Raw genomic sequence first — 24924 nt, forward strand, 5'->3', positions numbered from 1 at the left:
AGTGGAGAGAAAAATATATGAAGGAGTTTTTATTTTATCAAATTCAGTTACTGGTAGAGCATGAAATTAAAAAAAAACTTTTTGAAGGTCGAATACTGACAAAAATTTAAAGAATTGTGTTCTTTGACTTTTGGATACTGAAAATTGCTCAAAACTCTACTAGTGCATTTGAATTCTACTTTGCTCCCATAACAGGAAAAAAAGTAGAAACAAAACCCCTATCATTTCATTTCATATCACTTAATAGGTTAGCCCCAGCTTCATACAAACGTGCCCATGGTCCTTTAATATAAATTGCACATACGATTTTAATTTCATAGCGTATAAATTCAGACTAATATAAACAATTAATTCAGAAAAATTTGACATTCAAAAATCTTGTGAGTACTATACTATAGTCAAACTAAATCAGAACAAATCTTAAAGTTTTCTCAAATCCAGTCTCTTTTTAATTAAAAGATCTTAAAAAGTTCCACCAAGCAAAATAAAAATAATTCTATATTCTATCAACCCCTATTCTTTATATTCCAAAATTTTAATTTAATATCCCCAAACCATCATTCATATTGGCAATTTAGTATACTATACCACTTATCAAATATTACAAAGTTCCTATTTATCTTATTAATAATTCAGGACAGTACCTCTTGATGACTAGACCTGCACTTCACGTAAAAAGCAATTAGGGGTATAAGACTATTGAACTGCGATACCTCTTTGAGTTTAGAGTACTTTCATCTAAGACTACAGAATATGAGAGCACTATCAAGCTCTAAATTGTAACTGAATACGAACATATTATAATAATAATGCTGCAGTGTTTTGAGTGAGACACTAGCTCCAAATAAGTACTTAAGATTATTATAAAATTCATTCCTCTCATGAATAAAAACATATACAATACACTGCAGATGTTTTGAGTGAGGCACCACCTCCAAATAGGTACTTAAGATTATTCCTTTCATATTCAATTGAATATTTGATAAGTGGTATATTCACAATCATGCTTTCATATTCAAAATTGGCATTATATCCGACAGTACCGCGGCTGGGGGACCGAACTAGCTCCAGAGCACATCACCCAGCTTTACAATAAACAAATCGAACTCTGGTACCAAGTGTCCCGCCGGTCCTCGCTGTCTGCCCTTTCACTCGCTTCCACCAATCACAAGTAAGTGATGCACTAGATTATATTTTTTAATTGGTTAATCCAGCACTGAGGGCCAGATTTGAGTTTAGAAGCTTTGCTGTCAAGTTAGATTTCAGGGTCTTCCCAGATTCATCCATGACAGAATGTAAAAATGAGGTTGAAAATGGGATGATTGTAAGTCTAGTCTGAGCTTTAGTTTTCAATCAAACAACATCATCTCCATTTTACGTAAAATGATTCGATTGAAGGACAAACCTTTGAATTAATTTGATACATATAGAGCAAAAACCATCATCCTGAAGTTTAAATCATAGAGGATGTGCTTCATACGACTAAATACCTAGAACCTCAATAGCTCAACCGGTAAAGGAGTGGACTGAAAACCGAAAGGTCGACGGTTCAAACCCCGCCCGTTGCACTATTGTCGTACCTACTCCTAGCACAAGCCTGACGCTTAGTTGGAGAGGAAAGGGGAATATTAGTCATTTAACATGGCTAATATTCTTTAAAAAAAAATGCTAATCAGCTATATGCATGATGATAATCATAATGATGCATGACAGGAGTTCTGTAATCTGTATCTAATGTTATAGCAAAATAGCTTGAAAAATATGGTGCAGTAGCTACAAAGCTAACTTTGTTGATGAATTTCGGAAGGTCTACAATTTATTAAAATCATGGTCCTTGGAGTTGGACGAATTTCGCTTACATTAAGTTACATTTAAGTTTGATTAGCGTGGAGCTGATGCTAGCAAAGAATGGCTTGGATTGCGAGGTGATGAAGCCATCGGTGTTATGCGTAGTTTAGCCATCATCAGCCAGGAGTAGATCCAAACGCAGAGCGATTAGTTAAAAATTACTAAGATTTTATACCAAAAAATAGGTCCGTAATACAACCAAAGAGGGTTTTTCAGGGCCTTGCCTCGAGATGAAAAGGATGGCAAGGAGTCGAGGAACCAATCCCCGAAGAAGTTCAGGTCATTCCGCTCGGCACCACACCAGTCCATCCATGCCAAGCTTCAGGAGACGAAGGCTTTAGAACGGTCTCCACATAAGACTTCGCCCCAGAAGCAAAGGAAGAAGCTGCAAGGGCACAGCTTTGATGATGGTGCTACCCAAGAAGGTAAGGATTCATTGAAAAGTGATACTGTAATGATTTAGTACTAGATACAATTTAAAAAGCTAGATTCTATTTAATTAATAATTTTAGATAAAAATCTATTATAACGATTTATCGTCATCATGTTGTCGTACTTGATTTACGTACAGCATTGCCCTTGTCAATAGTTAAATATGCATGTGGAAGAAAAAAAGAGAAGAGGACGACCAAAGAAAAAGTGGATGGATTGCGTGAAAGAGGATATGCGTATAAAAAAGAAGACATGTTTTGCCGACCCCGCGTAACGTGGGATAAGGTCAGGAAGAAGAAGATTGTCTCTAGTCTAATAAATTTTTTGTTTCAATTTCAGGGGCAAAAACTGATTCAGCATTCCGCTCCCCGCGCCGCCGGCCGCGCTCCGCTGACCCCGCGCCCGTGCCTAGCGTGCGGCACATGCCCAACGGACACGAGGCACGCCCTGCCAAGCCTACTGGTAAGTGTGTTGTAACTGTTGTAACCAAGGGCATATGCTAGATGATTGTTGAATCCCAGATGTATGATCAACTGTGGTCAATTTTCTGTTCATTATTCTCTTGTTTATCGATGTAAATCATTAAGTAATCAATATAATAAATGTCTGAGATTTATATTTTTTGTTTTTGAAATTGTTTAACTCAATTAGAATACATCTATCCCAATTCTTCAATTTTAAACATTGCTAGTTCTTGGCTCAAGATTATTTTGATTTATTCATATATTCGTAATATGTAGCCCTTAAGTACTGACTTTTTACTGTTATCCTGCCTGATGCTTGACCCTATATCCAATTTTCTAGATATTCTAGTGTGACTATTTGTTCTGTAGGTTTGCCGTTAAGTAGGGGGAGTAGTAGTAGAGTTAGGTCGTCATCCCGAGGGGGCAGATCACCCTCGGCACCGAGCAAAACTGGGGCAGTAAATGGGACAGTATTGGTAAATGGGGATGTTGGGGCAAACGGGACATTGGGGAAAGGGGCAACATCGCCAGACCGGGGCCGACGCAGTCGCAGCGTTTCAAAAGTGGGCATAAAATTGGGTGCGTACGATCAGGTGACAGTTGCGTCGACGCTCTGTTTTATTTGACCTGCTTTTGTTGAATTTGTTAAAATATTCTGTATCGCTTAAGTTCTTTATAATTGAGTAAAAGTCATATTTTTCTGCGATACACTTAAGGAAAATTTATTCTTGGATTTTGTGTAGGGAACTAGAAACTTAAATATATTCAAGACTAAATGCCTAATATCTTTTAGGGTCCGTAGACTACGTACCTATGATTTGGCTACTTTTATTATTATCACTGATCATCGCACATTTTTTCAATGTTTTCTTTCAAAAAAAAAAATTCAAATTATTTTTATTCAATTAGACTTTTACAAGTGCTTTTGAATCGTCAAAATAATCTACCACTGGTTCGGAATGCTGTTCCTACCGAGAAGAACCAGCAAGAAACTCGGCGGTTGCTCTTTTCAAATGTACAATTTACAATAATATGCCATACTGTATACAAGCAATTGCAGCGCCGTGTATTGCTGGAGCGCATCAAATCCAAGCTTTTTTGTCATTTACATAATCTTCGATTGTATAATAAGCTTTTTTCAGGAGCATACTTTTAATAGATTTTTTAAACTTGTGTAAAGGCAAGTCTAAAATTGATTGTGGAATTTTATTATAAAATATTACACTCATTCCCACAAACGATTTTCCAACTTTCCTGAGGCGGAGCGTAGGATATGCGAGCCTATCACGGTTTCTAGTTTGCCGGTCGTGGAAATCACCGATTTTTTTGTAACTATGAATGTTTTGTCGTACAAAAATTATATTAGCGTAAATATATTGAGAAGCTACTGTAAGAATACCTATTTCCTTAAATTTCTCTCGTAGGGAATCGCGCGGTTTTAAATTATAGATTGCGCGTATTGCCCTTTTTTGTAATACGAAAATTTTTCCAATATCTGCCGCTTTACCCCATAGTAAGATTCCGTAAGACATAATACTGTGAAAATAGGCAAAATATACAATTTTTGCAGTTTCCACATCAGTTATCTGTCGAATCCTTCTAACAGCGTAAGCAGCAGAGCTGAGTTTACCAGCAAGTGTTGATATATGGGCGTTCCATTGAAGCTTTGCATCTAAAGTTATCCCCAGGAACACGGTAGTTTCTTCTACTTTCAACATATCATTATTTACCATTAAATTAAAATCATTTGCCGTCTTAGTATTGGGCAATGCGATATTCTCATTATGGAAACAATTATTTCAATTTGAGCAAACTGTTTGCTGTCACAACAAAATAAAAATAAATAAAAATACCTTGTAGATAAATCGCATATGGCCGTTACTGTCGGCAAAGTAAATTATTATTTTCTGAGATTGTAAAACTGCATAATTAATTTATTTTTTATCAATAATAAAAATAAATAATTTGGAAGTTTGACCTACTCATAGCTACCGGTCCGAGAATTTTTTGATTTTTCAGAAACATCCTGCCTGTATGCCTAGAGTGTATCGCATCAAAGTATGATGAATTCCTATTATATTGTAAAATATCTAAATTGCCTACGTATAGTGCCCGGTAAACAACTTGAGCATTGACGCGATTGGCTGGCGAATGGCGGGGGCACGCCATTGGTTGATCAGCCGGCGCGAGTGCACGCGATTGGTTGATACGCCGACTTTTGCTTCCCGGATTCGCCAACTTTCTCCCACTACGCTGCTTCAGGTCCAAGTTGTTTACCAGGCATTATATGTAGAGTGGGATTTTTTAATTTTAAATATATTATTTGTAATTTTTAAAGCTTTTGTTCAGCTTATGTGATTATTATTATACTAACTAGTCAGTGCGTCTACGCAACGCAGGTCACGTAAAAAACGCATTGGCACCTCAAGTGGGAATGGCTTCGGCACTTCACGGCGCGTGAACTGTATGTGTGTCTTGTCCGTTTGTCACACTAATTGCACTAACAACACATTAGTGGATTGTGTTAGAATATAATATTTTTAGGGTTCCGTACCTTAAAAGGAAAAACAGTACCCTTATAGGATCACTTTGTTGTCTGTCGTGTCTATCAAGCAAACCCATAGGGTACTTCCCGTTGACCTAGAATCATGAAATTTGGCAGGTAATCTTATAGCACAAGTAAAGGAAAAACCGAAAACTGAGAAAGTTTTTACATCACAATAAAAAATTAGAATGTGTTCATGAACAAATATAATTAATTAGTATTTTCAATTTTCAAAGTAGGTAAGATGGTTATACCGAGTGGGGTATCATATGAAAAGGCTTTACATGTAAATTCTAAACCAGATTTTTATTTAATTTTATGCATAGTTTTTGATTTATCATGCAAAATATCGAAAAAATACGACTGTAGTACGGAACCTTCAATGCGCGAGTCTGACTCGCACTTGGACTTGACTTTTTTTTTGGAAAGGGAAGAAATGGTGGAGGGTAAGGGTTGATGGTTAAAGAGATTTAAGAGTATGCCACGTTCGATTTAAATACCTTCAAGGCAAGAGAGAATAGGCATCTTGTAGGCAAGCGCAAGCCTATCTTCCAATGAAAAAAATTGGGTGTATTTATTAGATAAATGTGTAGTTTAAAAAAATCGCTTTTTCAATTATATTTGTGTCGTTTGTGACACTAACGACACATTATACCTATTTGTATTAGAACAAATTAGTGTAAAATAGTAAGGAATGGTTTGGGGCTCTAATCATTTGTGTAGTGTCATGTGTAACACTAACTGCACTAACGACATATTAGGGGATTTGTGTCATATACTTATAGAGATGTAAAATGGTGTGGTGGTTGAAATTTTTGGGTCATATTTTTTTGGTTTCTAGTGTTTTGTGACAATTTTTGAATAACTTTTAGATTGTGTGAATTTTTTAACTCGCATGTACCTATCTTTTGTCTCGTGATTTTGTTTTTTATTTTTATTTAATATTTTATAGTCAATCCTAAACGTACCATTTATGGGTACATACATAACCTTTTGTGAATTGGCTTTATTTTATTTTTTTCATTTTGATGTTTGTATCTGTGAGCGTGTTCACTTTCAATATTGATGTTGTGAATTAGATGTCGTAGAAATTGGTAGAACTAAATTAATAATAATAAATTATTTATGATTTTAGAGTAGGTAAGTTAATACCGTGATTTAACTTTATAAACTCTATGCTAAATAGAAAAGATAGTGACATTATCAACGTACAGCTCAAATCGATGAGTCAGAGATGTTGCTTGCTGGTTTTCGTGATAAGATAAGATAAGTTGATGATGAGTGAAGTCGGAGGATACCTACTGTGATAAATATACTTACTGAATTTTATTAGTAGGTAGGTACTTATAACTGAACATATCCAACGATCAATAAATAAAAGCTCACGATCACATCATTTACTGATTTATCGATCGACAAAAATGATCCGTAGCTACCTACAGTGACGACAGTCAAAAAATATGATGACAATCGGATGCCCCTTATATACAGGCTGTAACCAGAACGCTAGCAAAAACGAAGACAGATGATAATACTGATCACTGACAAGATTCCACAAAAAAAAACCCAAAAAAAAATCCTGTATTTTTAAAAGTTCACAATATATTGCAAATAAAACATCTGACTGACGCTAGAGGTCAACGAACCTTGCGTAAGTAGGTCACTCGGAGTAAATGCCGCGTCGTAGGTGGGGCATTGACTCGGTGGTTCTGGTTACACCCTGTATAACGAGTCCAAACTATTAAGAAAGGAAAATCGTGTCCGCAATATTGTGATGGCTAAAAATTAAACTATTTTGTCACACATTTAAAATTTGTCCAACAAAATCCATTGAAAATAAATATTGAATCAAAATATGAATGACGGAAACGATTTCACTTTGTTAGTTTGGATTTGGACGCGTTTCATTACTATTATTATTATTATCAAGGATAGCTTTGGTCGGCATTTTTTTTTTTAATTATTACATTTTCAAATTACAGACGATGAGATAATACCGTCTCACCGTAGCGCATCGGTTGCCAAGGATCACTTTTTCGACGACTCGCCGATCGTCAAATCGCCTCCGGAGCCAACCCGGGTGAAGTCCCCGGAACAACTGAACATGCGTTCACCCGACCCGGTCAATTGGACGGTACCTCTTGACACCGGAAAGACTTTCACGGTCACCCAAAACGTCAAAAGCGGTGAGTGTAGTCTTTTGAACAGATTGGCGGCAAATATTATCAAACTAAGTTAATTTATAAGTTAAGTTAGGGTAACTTCGAATTGAATTGTCAGTTTTGAGTAACTTTTTAATTTGGTCGTGTTATAAAAAGGTCTTTTATAGTAGTCAGTTGGTTCGGAAACATTTTTGTGATAGTTTCAACTTTCACTCGCTTCAAAGAGTATCTTTTTCATATTAAAATTATTTTATCTTACACATATTAAAATACCTACCCATTCATGTACTTAGTAAATAGTGTTGCAATAGCAAAATTTCTACCAATAAAAAAGTAATAATTTTGATACGAATTTTTTATACATAATATGAAAAATTAGTTTTGAAATTCGTATTATACGGGGTGTAAGTATGGCGTAAACTTAACACAGCTGATTATATTTTTCAATATTTTTTTACTTAATTAAAAAATCTACCACGTTATTACGTGGCGTAGAATTTCCTACAATAGGTTACAACTTTGCTTTTATTCGAAAAACTTAATTATTTTTTTTGAGTTTTATTTGTTAAATTAGAATTGGGTAGTTTTACGAAACGCCATGACTTACGCTGTGTATACGAATATTCTTTAAAAACTTACATAGTATTTTGCTGTTTTTTTAATAATATCAATTAAATCATTATTAGAATAGGAAAATAAATTAGTAACGACTGAAAAACATTAGTCTTTCTACCTCGATTAATTGGAATTTGATCAATCAAAAGAATCTAAATGGACAAGATACTCTTTAATACGTAGATAGGCAGCATTCGTGAAATCAGGAATGTACTTAATTGTTACCTAATTAAGACCTTTGTTACCTTGATGTAGGTAAAGACGTACCTAAAGATCAACAAAATTTAAACACTAATATTTACGCGATATTTTAATAAGCATGCGCCACGGTGACTGATAAGTCAGTCATTAAAAAAGTCAAAAATTTCGACTTTGACTATAAATTGAAATTTTAAAATACTTTTTCGAGACTTGGAGTCAACTTTTTTTAAGTCAAAGTGTTTTTGAACACTTTATCAGCCTAGTTACTAGTTCGAGGGGTGCCCAACGAGTCACACTCAATCGTGTCACAGGATGTGATTACTGATTTATATAGTGCACTTTGACTTTGCTTAGACTTAAGATTGAGTTGAAACGAGACAGATTTATGTGCGAGATATACATCATCTGTCTCGTTTTTACTCTGTCTTAAGTCTAAGCAAAGTCAGAATGCGCTCTGTAGACTTCACCCACATTGTGACTCGTTGGGAATTGATCGATTTTTTCCCATCGAGTCACTGTTACTAGTTGCAACCTTTGGGATGCAAACCTTTGACGGCCTCTCTGGCGAAGTGGTAAGCGCTGTGGTCTTGTAAGCAGAGGTCCCAGGTTCGATTGGGGGTTTGAAATTTTAGAATTTTTAAATTTCTGATCTGGTTTGAGGGAAGCTTCAGTCGTGGTTACTTACAATTCTAATTGCCAAGCCGTACCGCCAAGCGATTTAGTCTTCCAGTAGAATACCGTGTAGAAACCAAAGGAGTTTGGGTTTGATGAAAACTGCCGAACCCCTTCCAGGTTAGCCCCACCACTACCAGATGAGATTGCAGTCGAGGGCTAACTTGCATCTGAATAAAATAATAACAGAAATCACACTAATATTATAAAGGAGAAAGTTTGTATGTGTTTGTTTGTTGTAGCACATAGGCTACTTTTTATCCCGGAAAATTAAAGTGTTCCCAAGAGAATTTTAAAAAACCTACATCCACGCGAACGAAGTCGCGGGTATCAGCTAGTATACAATATAAGGAAGACATTTAATTCGATTTAGCGACCTGCTGGACCTTGAAAGCTTAACAAATATATTACCGGCATATAAACGTAGAAAATATTAGTGTTTAAATTTTCCAAAATCAAAAACAATACGAGCCATCACACTATCATGCCACACAGTTATCTAGCTACGACATAATATTTACCATTCCATTAGTAACAAAGTGTGTATTGTGTATAGCAACCCCACAGTACGACGTAGACGCTTGCAACACTCACACTGAGACACAATAAAATCATGTACATATAATTAATTATCCCTTAAGGCGCATGACACTGGTCTGCCCGCGAAATTCAAATTTAATTTGGTTATTTCCAATTTGTAAACTGATACGACAAAGTAGGCTTATGGCATTCTAATGGCGCCAATGGCAGTAATATCATCTCCACAGGTTTATATAAAAATCTTTTCTTGAAAGTTTTCAGTTTTAGAATTTAGTCAAAATAATAATGCATGGCTTTGAAATACTCTTCCGCGATCTGTGTTTCCTACCAATACAATCCGAGAATCTTTAAAACAAGAGTGAATAGGCACCTTCTAGGTAAACGCGTCCCATCTTAGGCCACATCATCACTTTCCATCAGGTGTGATTGTAGTCAAGCGCTTGCCTATAGTGAAAAAAAAAATGAGTTCGACGTGAGTTAGTCACAAATTAGTCGATACTCTGAATAATTTCTTAAACTGGACACTTTCAAGTAAAGATTTTTACATAAACCTGTGGAGATGATACTTCCATTGGCGCTATTAGAATGCCATAAGCCTATTTTGTCGTATTAGTTTACAAATTGAGAAAACCTAAGTTAAATTTGATATTCGCAGGCACCGTGTAAGTTAAGCCTTAAGCTGATCGCGTACGCACTTAACGCAAGCCTAATAAAAAAAAATCTGTTAAGTTAAAGTAAGTAAAACTATTTTTGAGGATGAATCGGCAAAAGGTAACTTATCTTCTAGTTCTAAAACCGGATCGTTTACTTGAAGTTACTCATTCTCATTCGCAAACTGTACTTTCCCTTCTAAAAATTACTAACTAGTGCCTTGCAGCGCGGTAGGGCACGTTAGGCGCGTAATGTGCGATCATCTTTATGGGGATTTAATCAGAGTTTTAAAAAATACTCATTAAAAAAAAAGAATCATCCACTTGGTTTTTTCACAAACATTGCGTTTTTTTTTTAATTGAATCATCCGAACATGTAGACGTTTGACGTCCACAGAAATTATTTGGAAAGGATTCACAGGGCCTTTGCCTGGAATGTAGATAAAAGAAAAAAAAAACTTAAGTATAACATATAATTTTACCAAAATGCAATGGCGGGGATCTATTCGAGTAGCTAAAGCTAGGAGCGAGGACTATAACTATTCGAGTTTTAAAACTATTCGATTTCACAAATGAAAAAGTCGATCTTTTTCATAGTTCCTGTAAATACTTTGAAAAAAAAAAGATTGATGCCGTCTACTCTTCAATACCAAAAATATTATAATTTTCTTGGTCTGAAGTCTATTTTCTATTTCTATATAGAATCTACGTTCAAATCTTAGCGCGAAACACAACTGTCACTGTCAACTTACGTCAAACGTCAAATAATTTCTGCGGACATAGAACGTAACCGTAGTCGTTTCACTTATTTCACGTCATTACCATACAAATCACTCACCATATTTCAGATGAGAGCATTAAGCGCCCTAGCTCTGACTTTAAGAGCGCCTCCGTGGCCGAAGAAGGTCCCCTGAAGACAGGTACGACGACTAACGCCCTCGCCTAGGCAACGGCCATACAGCCATACACACACGGTCTTAATCAGTGTGACGGACGATGCGACAGTGAACTCTATCTCGATTAACATAAGAATCAAAGTCCTTAACCGCCATGAAATAGTTATAATTGTTATGTCAAACTTGACAGTTCTTACGAAGAAGTGTCAAATTTGATTTAATAAAATAAATACCGCGTTCTACGACGTCAAACTAATTTGACAGCTTTAATACAAGAACTGTCAATTTTGCTGTAAAAAATTGCAGTTACGAATCTGCTGCATTTCAATTTTCTTAGTGAGTAAAAGTTGGAAAAATACTTTTGAAACGTGACGTGATTTAAGTCCAATCAATTGTAGCATTTTGTATGACTATGCAACACTATAGATGAACTTTTAATCGCACTTACCTAAGAAGTATTTTTTCACCCTTTATCGCTATATATTAAAATCTTAACATAGTCGTAACTGTAAATTGGGATGTATAACTTGACAGTTATTATATGGAGGCTGTAAAATTTGCGTGTCGTGATTAAACGTAAGTACCTATTTGTCGCGTCGTGTTTTCGCCTGGCCCTATAGAGATCACTGCCCCATAACACACCATCGACACAAGAAAAATATATTAATCTGTTTTATATCTATTGACATTGAATAGTTCATGATTAAATTGTGTTACTCCAATAACTGAAATGCTTTTATTTATTTTGACCGTTTACCGCCGAGATGTCGACCACGTATGTATTCACTTGTTGTGTGTGTGTCTGTTTCAATGTTTGCGTCACAATCACAGTTTCGCACCCTGGGGCTTGATTCTCCGAGACATCCAAATCGTATCAAAAGTTAAGAAAATCAAAATCATTTATTCAAAGTATGTGCACCTTTTGTTCGTCAGATTTGTTAGATTTGAAAGATGATAATATAGTGGTGATAATTAATTACGTTAACTTAAAACTAAAGCTACGAGGATTTCAAACGTGCCGAGGTCTGAGTATCAGTCTCAGTCTGGTATCAATGATTACCGGCCTTAAAAGTTCTGCGAAAATTGTACACAGGAAGGACTTTGACGTCCTTCAAAAATCTGATTAAATATTACCATCTTTCGTCAACTCCAATTAAATTTTGTCGAAAAAAAGGATAGTACGTTTAGGTACCTCTGAACACGCATTGGCAAAGATATAATGTGGCTAAAACTGATAAAGGTACACAATCTTTAAACTAATTTGACAGGTGTAAATTCGATGCTATCATTTTCCTCGGCACTTTGAAAACGATATATTTGGCCCTGTCATTTTAGTTTATAAATTGTATGGAACGAAATTACTAACCATCCACAATGTGTGTTCAGTCGGGGAAAATCGTATACCACAATATCAACGGTCTAAAGACGGCAACCAACTGATAAAATCCTGTCTTAAAAGAATTGGTTGTCTGCATTCACTTGAACTGCTATTTTTGAGGTCACATTATATGGTGCTTGTATAAAGAGTTGTTGATTTTGAGATTACACAATGCAGTTTGAACTTTGCAGCAAGATACAATTTGGATGTCTCTATGAATAAGGTTCCTGGACTTTACCCTTGTTATTCATCTCATCTGTCGACCCTATCGTTCACTTTTGCATGCTGCCGTCATGCGAGTGTAGGTTTTTGAGTAAACTCATTCACTGGATTTGGCGTTGTCCTGTTAATTTTAATGGCGAGTCAGAGACTAACGTATTTTTTCAAAATCGGAAATCTATCATTTAGTATGGGTGGAAAACCTAACATAACCTAACATCTTTATACTAAATGACAGATTAAGGCCTGGTTTCCACCTAAGCGAAGCGGAGCTGTGTTTAGTTGACCAATCAGATTTTTAGAAGTTGATGTGCTAATTTTTTCTGGTTAGTTATTAAGAATCTGATTGATCAACTGCACATCTCCTCTCCACTCCACTTAGGAAAAGGAGGAGTCTCTGTTAATTTTTATGACAAATCAGGGTAATGATTCTTTATGAGCTATGAGACATCAATCGTATCTTACTCAACCCATTTTCGGCAAGGTCAAAAATGCATGTCATCAAATTGCTAAGATAAGATTTGAATGGCAATATGGAATCACGTCCCTGTTCGTACTATAATTTAGAAATTACAATTCACGCAAAAAGTTACACTCAAGACTGTTGAAATCTTATACGAATTTTGGAAACGTTTATCTTTTCACTAAGAAGACTGCGAAAATATAAAGTCTAACGACTATAATTTCAGAACCTATGTTGAATTTTGATTGTCATAAACGTTTACAAAATTCTAGCCATTCAAGCATTGTGACTGATATGAAGAGTGACTTATTTTTTTTCAAAAAAGGACAATCATGCTAGCACTTTTAAATTAACTCTAGTGACGTCACAATTTTATACCACTTCTTATAATGATTGTGAAATAAAGCAATCAGGGCCCGCTATGATATCAAATCCTATCACACTCTTAATTAAAAGTGACCTCAAACTTGATAATAAAATTAAGAAGTGTCAAACTAGACATCACTTAATGCAAATGGAAAATTTGCTGTTATCGATACATAAAATTGGGACGTCCATAAAGGAATATTAAATTCGTTTCCCGTCATCACTTGATAGCTTTTGGGCTAGCCCACAGTATATAAAACCTCCGATAGATATTTCTTCAGTGATTTCATAACATCAAAAAAATTGCATGATTTCTACAACCCCTGTTTATATCTCTAGCTAGATGTTCTTGTATGTCCCTCTTCCCTTGAATAACTAGGAAGCATGAGTTAAAAGTTTCACTAAAGATATCTACACCAACGATTTTCCAAATAGATAAATAATATATTGGAGCAGATTTGAGTAAACAAATTCCTCACTTAAGTTCCCGAAATCAAAAGAGACAGTCAAAAAATAACCCACCATCGATATATGTATATTCACTTAGTATGATAGGATATACTTAAGTAAAAAATCATAATTATATTTAGTAGGAATGAAGTTCTAAAATCCCATTTGGCCATCCATACAAATAGACAGTGCAGCAACTCTAATGATTAGTGTTATTTTATAAAATTAAAAAAAAAACATTTGAAACTCGAGTTCTTTATTCGCTATTATGTAACTGCAGTACTTGGTCAAACTTGTTAACCCATATATCAATAGGTGTCAAAATTATTGATATCATTAATTCGGTTAAGAGAAAATACGATTCAATTGCCATACTCAGTAGACTTCTGAAATGAGTTCAGTAGAATTTAAAGAGATTTAAAAGAAATTTCCTCAGTTTTGAGTAAAGAAATAAGTTGGTGGTGATATCATTAAAAGATAGCATGTAAAAGTGAAAACTTCAGAAAAAAATGTTTTTCTATTACAGTCTTGTAAAACGTAGGCATTTTCGAGAATGATATCTATAAATAATGATCGATGTACACAAAAAACTAAATTCAGAGTGCTTAATTATTATAAGGTTACCTACGAAAAAGAAAAAATTGTTTTAGCTCTCACAATTTAGTTTAATATTTATAGTTTTGTGTACATCATTATTGAAATAAACTATGTAAACGGTTTATCTATATATCTAAATGTAAGTAAGTATGAAATAAATAATAGAGTTTCCTAGACTGCACCATAAATGGTGACGCCAAAGCGATTCAATAACATTAGGTGTTTGGATACATTTAGATTTTTATATCTTTACTGCTAATAAATTTTATAGGCACAGTAGAAAAGAATAAATCCTATAGCTACACGACGTTAGAGTTTTCCACGTTTTTACAATTAGTGTATTGATATAACTACTTATATAATTATTGATATTTAATGTTAACATGTATTGAAAAAATCTGTCTGTGTTTTTTCTGTGCTTTTTATGTTTATTTTGGAAGTTTCAAAATACAAAGTTCTACTTGCTAGAGTCTACTTATTATATTTGTAGTTGTAAAAGAAATTATTGAACTACAATTTTTCATACAAATAATGAACGCGAACGATAGTGAATAGAAAAAGAAAAAGTTGCCAAAACGGCAATATTATGTATAGGAATTGAAGAATTATACATAGCATCCATACAAATTAACAGAGTAAGGCCAATAAGTACTGGAAAATAATATAGACATTAATCTTATTTAGTCGAAAATTGTAGTCAATTTGTTTTATTTGCAAATAATTTTGAAGCTTCCAAATGTAGATTAATTTTGAGCATTAGACTGATCTAAACGAACCCCTTTCCAGAAATCGCTCCAATTCACCACCAGCAAATGTCACCAATTCGCTCTCTTAAAAAGAGCGACTCCCCTACAAGCCTTAGCAAGCGCACCGATAAGACCCCCACAACACCTATCAGCTTAACCCCTATCGATGAAACCAAGGCACTGGACATGAACAATATAAACGGAATCAACGGGATTAACAGCAACCAGGTAACCCCTGAAACCCCTATCGACATTAAAGATATCAAAGATATTAAAGAAATGAAGGAAAAAGAGAAGGAAGTAGTCAAAAAGTCGACCGAAGCGACTCAAGTGGCACCAGGGGTCGTCGACACGACCGTGGTCAATGAGACCCCCACAGGGGGTCTGACTGCGGCAGAAGTCCTGGACAGGGCTCGCACAAGGTTTGACAAGTTTTGGGGCAAAAAGGAGGATGAGGTTTAGTCAATTTCAAAAAGTTTATTACAAATTGTGACAATTTAACAATTCGCCTATCAGTTCCTAAAGCTTCGATGAATTTATAAGACGAAATAAAATAAAGTTGTAACTGCAATTTTTGACATCAAGCTTGAATTTTTGGATGAAAAGGGCTTTAAATTGACATCTCTACATACAAAATTGACTTAATTGACAGTAACAATTTATATAAATAAACAATTGTCCATATATTATGACAACTCTCCATATAGTCAAGTTCGATGTACAAAATGCAGTTATCAATGTGTTAAGATTGGAATATCATGGCGTATAAGAAAGTATTAGGTACGTAGGTAAGTATGTATTATGAATTCTTGTGGGGCTTGAAAATTAGTACCTATGCATTTTATGGTATGAAATAAATTGTCACAATACGTAGTAAAACCGGAAAAGTAGGGAAAAAGAGCGGTGTATAGCTAGCTTCGCTTCAAACAACAATGTAAAGATAATAAAATATTTATTTGATAATTTCTCGACGAATTATGATATATCACTGTCTGATAGGAGTGTGATGGCTTGTGATAGTAGTGATGACCTTGACGACTAGACTAAATATTATAATATATCGGTTACTATATAATTACTAACACATTGTAATTTTTGTAATATATCTAAGAAATTCAAGTACGAATACCGGTTCCTTTTTAATCCAAAACAATATAAGAATAATCTTACTTAATTAAAAAATCGAATAATGTTATTATCAATATTATAAGAGTATCTTTAAACCACAAATACTTTGGTTAGCCGATAGTTTGGTGGGCTAGAGCAATCGCGCTCCTGTGTCGTTGAAATGATTACCTTGCATTTACATATTTGCCATAGAGGCCTGATTTGTCAAACTCGCCACTGTCCGATTGCGTGACGAGACCGAAGATGAATGTGTGAACGGGTAGCTCACGATCTGGCTTGCCATTTCTTACGCCCTCTAGTGCGAATGTGTAAATGTATGTTTATGAAAGGCACATACTTCCAAAGTTGACAATCACTTATGATTAAAAGATAGAGTTGGATTATAAGTTGATGATTGCAAAAGGATGCGTGTAAAGTTATATAAATCTTCAAGTTTTGGACTATCGGCCAATTAAAACTGTGTCCCGAGAAAACTCTTTTTCCATGTTAGTTATCATAAATCCCCTAACCTGTCTCTGATGATTTTCAAAAATTCCTATTTTTTGCTGTCATCGACAATTTTTATTTATATTTCTTGGCGTGCCCCTATTGAAATTAGCTTTGTATACCGTCTGTCTCTCCGTCCATCATATAGTAAAAATAAACCATACAAACTTCCAGTACCGGTCTTACTGATAAACTGTCAAATTGATTGATTATTCTATCATTATATCATTAATTATTTATAATATTAACTCATTTTTAACTACCCAATAAACCACATAGTAGGTACATAAAAATGTCAAATTCAGTCAGTATTATATTTATTTGAAGCATTAAAAAAATCTTAGTTTTAATTTTTTTTTTAAATTTCTTTATTATTCTGCTACTACGTTTACGTTCTATATTAAAAAATAACAGTCACTATAATACCAACCTAAAAAAATAAACAAAGTATACTCGCGTAAATGTAGTAAGCCGTCCAAAATGTAGTATTTTTTTGCGAATCTTTTTTAAAATTTAACATATTAATAGTTAAAATATTTTATTTTTAAAAATACTTGTAGCACTTCTTAAAAGTGTAGGCTATATTGAAAATATTTTTGAAAGCTTCTGTTTTATCTGTGCCTAATACAGAAAATTCGAATTTCGATTATGTGGCGGGAAACTTAATTAAGCTGAGTGTGAAGTGTTAATTGTTTATCAAACAAGTAAATAAATTATTAAAAATAATGGAAAAAGCTCGTCAATCCTGTAGACTTTGTCTTTCAACGTCAGAATTTAACATTTCCTTATTCAGGAATTATTCCCGTAAAACTAATATGCTGGAGAAAATAATCACTTGTTATGATCTCGTCATCAAGGAGTCTGATAACTTGACAAATATTTGTCACCATTGTGCAACAAATGTTGAGAATTATTATGATTCTATTATTCAGGTGAGAAAAACACAGGATAAGATTTGTAAATCAGATATATCTATCAACAAAAGCCAAAAGATTGAAGGTGAAAACAGGTGGGTAACGAGAACGTCATACGTTCGGGAACAAGTAAACGACATTGGACTATAAGTTTTCATTCCTAGACGTATATTTCGGCAAAGAGATTTGCGCAGAACCGAAGAAGACAAGCTCAAGTGCGTTGTTTTCTTATTTTTAATCACCAAACGTAAGTAAACCATCAAATAATAATGGTTATAGCTGGAAAACGCCAACCACTCTCATCGCGAATTTAGTGGTGAAAAAATAAATAAGAAGCGCGAAGCAAAACACAACCATAAAAATGTCTAATTCAGTCGGTATTATATTTGTTTGAAGCATTAAAAAATCTTAGCTTTGAAATTTAAAAATGTTTCTTTATTAATCTGCTACTACGTTTACGTTCTATGTTATAAAATAATAACGGTCACTATAGTACTAACCTAAAAAAAAAAAAAAAACAAAGTATACTCGCGTAAATGTAGTAAGCCGTCCAAAATGTAGTATTTTTTGCGAATCTTTTTAAAATTTAACATAATAATAGTAAATACATTTTATTTTTGAAAATACTTGTAGCACTTCCTTAAAGTGTAGGCTATATTGAATTTTTTTTCTGAAAGCTTCTGTTTTATCTGTGCGTAATACAGAAAATTCGAATTTTGATTGTGGCGGGAAACTTAATTAAGCTTAGTGTGAAGTGTTAATTGTTTATCAAACAAGTAAATAAATTATTAAAAATAATGGAAATAACTCGTCAATCCTGTAGACTTTGTCTTTCAACGGCAGAATTTAACATTTCCTTATTCGGCAATTATTCCCGTAAAACTAATATGCTGGAGAAAATAATCAGTTGTTATGATCTCGTCATCAAGGAGTCTGATAACTTGACAAATATTTGTCACCGTTGTGCAACAAGTGTTGAAAATTATTTTGATTCGATTACTCAGGTGAGAAAAACACAAGATAAGATTTGTAAATCAGAGATATCTATCAACAAAAGCCAAAAGAGTGAAGGTGAAAACAGGTGTGTTACGAGAGCGTCATACGTTCGGAAACAAGTAAACGACATGGACTATACGTTTTCATTCCTAGACGTATCTTTCGGCAAAGAGATTTGCGCAGAACCGAAGAAGACAAGCTCAAGTGCGTTGTTTTCTTATTTTTCATCACCAAACCTAAGTAAACCATCAAATAATAATTCTTACAAATGGAAAACGCCAAACACTCTCACCGCGAATTTTAGTGGTGAAAAATTAAGTAAAAAGCGCGAAGCAAAACACCAGGAGAGAGTTCAATCGAAAGATATGTTTGAATTATTTGACGGTTTACCATCAAATAATAATGACTATAAGTGGAAAACGCCAAAAAATGTCACCACGCGTTTTAGTGGTGGAAAAATCGAAAAACAGCGTGAAGAGAAACGCCAGGCGAGATGCCCATCGAAAGATATATTCGAATCGCAATCCCAAGACGTCGAAGATGAGTCTCGTAACTTTAGCATGGATTGGAAAATAACACCGAATGAAGATAGCATAAAACGCGTGCGGGAAAAAGTTTTTAGTCGATTGCATTTTTAGATTCGAATTTGGAATTTCCGTTACATTATTTTGCCTTCTTATTTGTAATAATTAGGTTAACAGCTCAACCCTTTTGAGCCACTGATGTTTTGATAAAATGTAAATTATTTTGTAATCTATTGTTTAAACTGTGTGATTTTAATTAATTATTATTATTCAACAGTTTAATAAGTATAAATAATAATAATTATTGTGAGATATCAAGGGTTTTTGGTAAATGACTGAATTCTTCTAAACGATTTTCAGTTTATTGCCACGCGAATAAATCATATACAATTTACTGTAAAATCAACAAAAACAGGTTATAAGGCCGAAAATTCCATACAATGCGTCCGAATTAAGAATAGGAATGTCATAATTCCTTCATTTGTCAACTGTCGCTTCAAAATAAATTACGGTTGCACGTAAAATACTTTGCATTATTAATGACGTATTCCTACGTTTAATAACCAAGTTCTAGTACTAAAAACCATTGAGAGCGTTATTTAAATTAAATCGAAATGTATTTCTAGCTACGACGTCACAAAACGTTGGGTGTTTCCTATTCTTAGCTCGAACGCATTATACCTACTTAAATTTCGATGTACTTATAGCAAACAAGTAAATTATTGATTAATCAAAGTGGCATCTAAAGTGACGATTTAAAGGTGGGGGGTGCAATCATTTACCAAAATATCACGATTATTTCGATACAATTTCCATGGAATTCCGTAGAACAGGGTACATAATATTAGCGTTTATTAAAGCTTAGCATATTATGACTGGTCGCACCCTGACGTAAAGAAATATAAGTATCATCTGCAGTTTTTTGATAAAGTGAAATAGCATTTTAGGTAGGTATTTAAAGCCGAATACTAAAAACAGGCACTTCAGAAGCTTCTTAAATTTTAAGTGTCTGCTTTTTTGACTGGCTTTCTCTTAATAGACAAAACGATGTTTACCTAAGTCAAATAAAACCGTTCACTTTTGAAATGATTTTTAAAGTGTTCGGAAATAATTTTCTTTATCAAACATAGAATTAACTTAAAAAAATTAACAAAGCAACTATAGAATATACCTAATATTTATAATGAAAACTAATAAAATCTGTATTATAATTGAAAGGCCTTTGAAAGGCTGATTTTAGTAAAGCCATACGTAGAGGGGCGGCCAGCCATGGTGTGCGTTGAATTTTAGAATTATTTCAATGTTGTAGAGAACTAAATATTTTATGCCTTTCCTACTCATTTATCTACTATACCTACCTGAAAATATTGTATGACGTATAATGCTGAAAGTAGTTACATGTGATTTTTTTTTAAATTATATTTTTAAATGAATTTCGTTCACCATTGTAAAGGCTTAGAACGGCAACGTGTCTAACGCGGCTTAACTCGTGTCAATAAAGAAATGAATCGAAAAGGCGGTGTTGTTCGTTCCCTCTCACTTATACATTATGATTGTATAAAAAGTATGAATGAGATGGAACGATTTACGCCGCTTCATTTCGATTCGTTTCTTTTTGGCCGAGTTATTCAAGGAATAACTGTGAATGAAGGTGTTCATAATTCATACTATCCACAGCGATTCTCTACAGTATGAGGCGATTTATTTCAGTAAGACCTGCCTTGAAGTTTCCGTCTTGTGTCGTTGCCATTACGCGTTATGCAAGTTCAGTATCAAGCCTTTTTTGTTCAAAAGGATACATTTTGTAGTATGTACTACACATACATTAATTAATTAATAATTATACTTTCATGTTGTAACTATGAAAATTATCTTTAAAAAAATATTTCTTAATGAATTCTTAAGTACCTACCTACCTATACGTATAACATAAAAGATACGATTAAATTATTTAAATTAAATATTACCTAAGTTGTTGAACAGTATTTTAATTAATTTAACGAAATATTAAATTAAAATGTTAAATGTATTTCAAATGAATGTACCTAAGTAATGAATTTAATAATCGTCTTGGATTAAAAAATATACGTGTTTGAATTTTATTACGCACGTGTTATAAAACTCGTACACACTACTGTGTTGTCGTGTGTTGTGACTCGATAATTCGTTTCTCGCAAAAAGACAACTTGCCTTGTAGCATTAACCTATTTGGTAGAAATTTGGTGTCAGACGACGCGACAAAAGTTAAGAGGGGTCTCTCCGTCACTCGCTTCATACAAACGTAGTTCCAATTTCATTTGAATATTAAGCAACCAAAGTCCATGAAATTTTGCAGACATATTCTAGAAACTAATATATGTGTTTTCTGTGGTTTTCCAGATTTCTGTTAAAATATTCGGTTTCAACGTTACGCGGTCTTAAAAATTTACATACAAATCTTTGAGCCCCTGTAATTTTAAAACTACATATTTTTAGAAAAATCTAAAACACCACAGACACAGATATTAGTTTCTAGAATATGTCTGCAAAATTTCATTGCTTTCGTTTCGTTGCTTAATATTCAAATGAAATTGGAACTACGATTGTATGAAGCGAGTGACGGAGAGAGCCCTGTTAAGGGGGATTTGTTAATTAGTCAACAGCACAGTGACCAACAAACAATTTGAGCAAATGCATACCTATAGTCCATTTTCAAATTTCTTTGGCGAACCGACCAAGGTTTGAGGGGATCTCCACCACGCGAGGGCACGCGACTGGCCGATTAATCGGCCCCTGTTTTCCGCGATGCGCCAACTGAGCCACTTTTGCTCAAGTTGTTTGCCTTTCTATCTGCACAATAGTCTGTCGCTTACTAACGATTGGTCAATATTGCGTTGCAACACATAACAACACCGTAATGTGTGGATAGCTCTAAAATCATAGTTGGAAACAAACTATAAAATATACACGTCGCGTTTCATCGATTTCCGTAGCTTGTCCAAAATGTGTTACTGTTGATTAAATATTGTTTTGTAGAATAAAAACGACGTGATTACCAAAATCATTTTAACTTACCTATATTAGTTTCCTTGATCGCAAGAGGCGTATTTTTCAGTACTGAAAATACGAATGAGGTCAGCAGCATCAGGCGTCAGGAATTATTTATTTGGAAAATAAGTCGGCAGAGGCTAGGTACCTTAGTTGACCAAACTTGTAGGAACTAATTAGGAGTACCTAACAATGAGTTTAATTAAATTGTAATACTCATACCCCTTCCAAGTGAGTTCGTTTCCGTCAGCTGAGCTTTTCATGGAGTATAGAGTGTACTTTGTCTTTGCTTAGACTTAAGACTGAGTTAAAACGAGACATATGTGAGATATATACATCTGTCTCGTTTTAACTAATCAAAGTCAGAGTGCGCTCTATAGATACCACCATGAGTTAAATAGTGAGTGAGAGTGATTCATGCCACTTATTACCACAAGTTCGTGAAGTGAACTCACAATCACGGACTAACTTGTTATCAAAGAAAAAAAATGTCCTCAGTATTTTTGTAGATGCAATCGATTCTTTCGAATCACTACTGACATCATTCACGTATTGAAAAATGCGTTGCTTGCACCTCTTACTGGTTAGTTAGTCCTACCTAGCTATTTATTTTACGTAAAATATCAAAAATTGCATTAGATATCTACCAGCAGGATTTGTACCTGGATTTCGCGCCAGCCCAACTTAGTATTGTTACTTGACAACGTTGTTATTTGTCTAAAAATAAGGTACCATGACAAAATATATCTAACAATATTGCTAAGTACCTAGTTTATCGACAGATAACAGATAGATTATATTATTTTGGCTGGTAGATATCAAGGTTCACCTTACCATATTATTATCGGGTCGAAATTTCTCAAATCCCACCCGGTTTCCGCAATTTTTGATATTATTTGAAAAATTGTTTCTAAATAAATACATTGTTAAGTTCCTAAATTAAAAATTCAAATGTTTTCTCCGCACAAATGTTTGTTTGTAATTATTTGTGACCCAACCTCCAAAATATTAGAAATAGACTCCATAGCATAATAATTAGCTTTGCTACGAGTTTTTAGCGTGATTTGACTTTTCAGTTGTAAGATCAAAATGGACACCTCGAATAAAATATGAAAAATGAATGTTTTTTATTTAACCTTTTTCGTTGGCCATAATTACTTACCTATTATTTAAATAACTAACTTCGAATTCAAACCAAGTAGGTAGTAGATAGTAACACAGGGAACTCCCAGTTACAATCTAATCGTCAACCCATCGCCGAATCACTACTGAGGACGGGTCTTCAGCAGGCACCCAGGTGGAGAGGGTGAAATTGCTTACGGTGGCGTGCGGTGAGGTTGTAGAAAAAGGAGGATGGAATGAGGTCAAACAGTTATTCAGTACACTCTCCTTTATACTCGTAATGGTGATAAAACAAGCAAAGAGAGCTCACGTCTCTGCGGTGCTCCAGGCTTTCCAACGAGCCAGTTAGGTTGGAGTAAGGACTTAGCTTTGACTTTTAGTTGAAACGAGACAGATTCATGCCAGCGGTATAACGCTGTCTCGTTTTAACAGTGTCTTAAGTCTAAGCAAAGTCTAAGTTGCGCTCTATTAATCTCAGCCTTAGTTTTCAAAGTCCACACGCCACGGTAGGGTAAAAAAAAACCAATAGAAACAGTTAATTCATGACTTTATTTCGTATTCACATCGAATCGTACAAGTTACTCAGAACATTCCTTTGCTCGAATATCTAGACACTTATTCAAAAAAAATCACATTCAGTATTTTTTTAACTAACCGCTACATACAATAAATTTGTTTTATCATGTTAAAACTTTATGGCAGGCAACACAGTAGATTGAAATAACGATACATAATAAGCTCATATTATACCTATTATGCAGTTCAATTAATAAGACATCATCGTCATCGTCAACAACCGATAAGGTAAGTCAGCGATGACCTTAAAACACCGGCAATTTATTGATCATATCATAATATATTCATAATATAATACAAATATTTTTTTTTTATTTAAATCGCTAAGCAAATGTAACAAAATGGTGTATGTTATACAATATTATTTAAAATTATGGTCCCAAAAACAATTTTGTTTAATAATAATAATATTCAGTACGCTAATTCATTGTTTCTCTTGGTCTCGATATTACATAAATAAATAATGAAAAGCCCCTTGACTACATTGGCCTAATTTACTCGGCGCAATGTAAAATGCCACTTGACATAACTGGTTTTGTTCCTTTAAAAAGGATTTTACTGCATTTCGTACATTGTCCAGCAGTCGCCTAACTTGTTTGGCTAATGTGAATATGAGGCTTAAAACTATAGATACCAAATTAAAGCATTCTTCGTTAAAAGAATACTTTTATTATCCCAAAGTTATATAAAAGCAGTTAGAGCTTGTCTATTTTGAAACGACGCGCCCCACCACCGCAATTTACACATCACTACTACACAAAATTATGTAGTGGGGCGCGTCATTTCAAAATAGACAAGCTCTACCCCAATTTGCTGACATAGCGATGAATTTTCTTTCAAATCATAACTAGGGTAGTGTGTGTACACCTTTACCCTGTATTGCCATGCATAAAAATTCACAAGCAAA

At 34.3% G+C, this 24924-nt stretch overlaps 1 protein-coding gene across 2 annotated transcripts in view; it reads left to right on the plus strand.

The window, feature by feature from the left end:
* The window catches only part of LOC123877432, a 77234-nt gene extending 58150 nt beyond the window's left edge, over positions 1-19084 (plus strand). The window contains exons 9-14 of one of the 2 annotated variants that reach the window (XM_045924225.1): positions 1041-1171; positions 2065-2273; positions 2620-2742; positions 3114-3323; positions 7272-7475; positions 15285-19084. In XM_045924225.1, the coding sequence (XP_045780181.1) occupies positions 1041-1171; positions 2065-2273; positions 2620-2742; positions 3114-3323; positions 7272-7475; positions 15285-15706 (1299 nt within the window). In that variant the 3' untranslated portion in view covers positions 15707-19084. Of the gene's footprint in view, positions 1-1040; positions 1172-2064; positions 2274-2619; positions 2743-3113; positions 3324-7271; positions 7476-10977; positions 11751-15284 lie in introns of those variants that run through there. The other variant, XM_045924226.1, reaches the window with a different exon arrangement.
* Positions 19085-24924: the final 5840 nt, after the last annotated feature.

The sequence above is a fragment of the Maniola jurtina genome, chromosome 23 (genome assembly GCF_905333055.1).
Source record: "Maniola jurtina chromosome 23, ilManJurt1.1, whole genome shotgun sequence".
In the NCBI taxonomy this organism is placed as follows: domain Eukaryota; kingdom Metazoa; phylum Arthropoda; class Insecta; order Lepidoptera; family Nymphalidae; genus Maniola; species Maniola jurtina.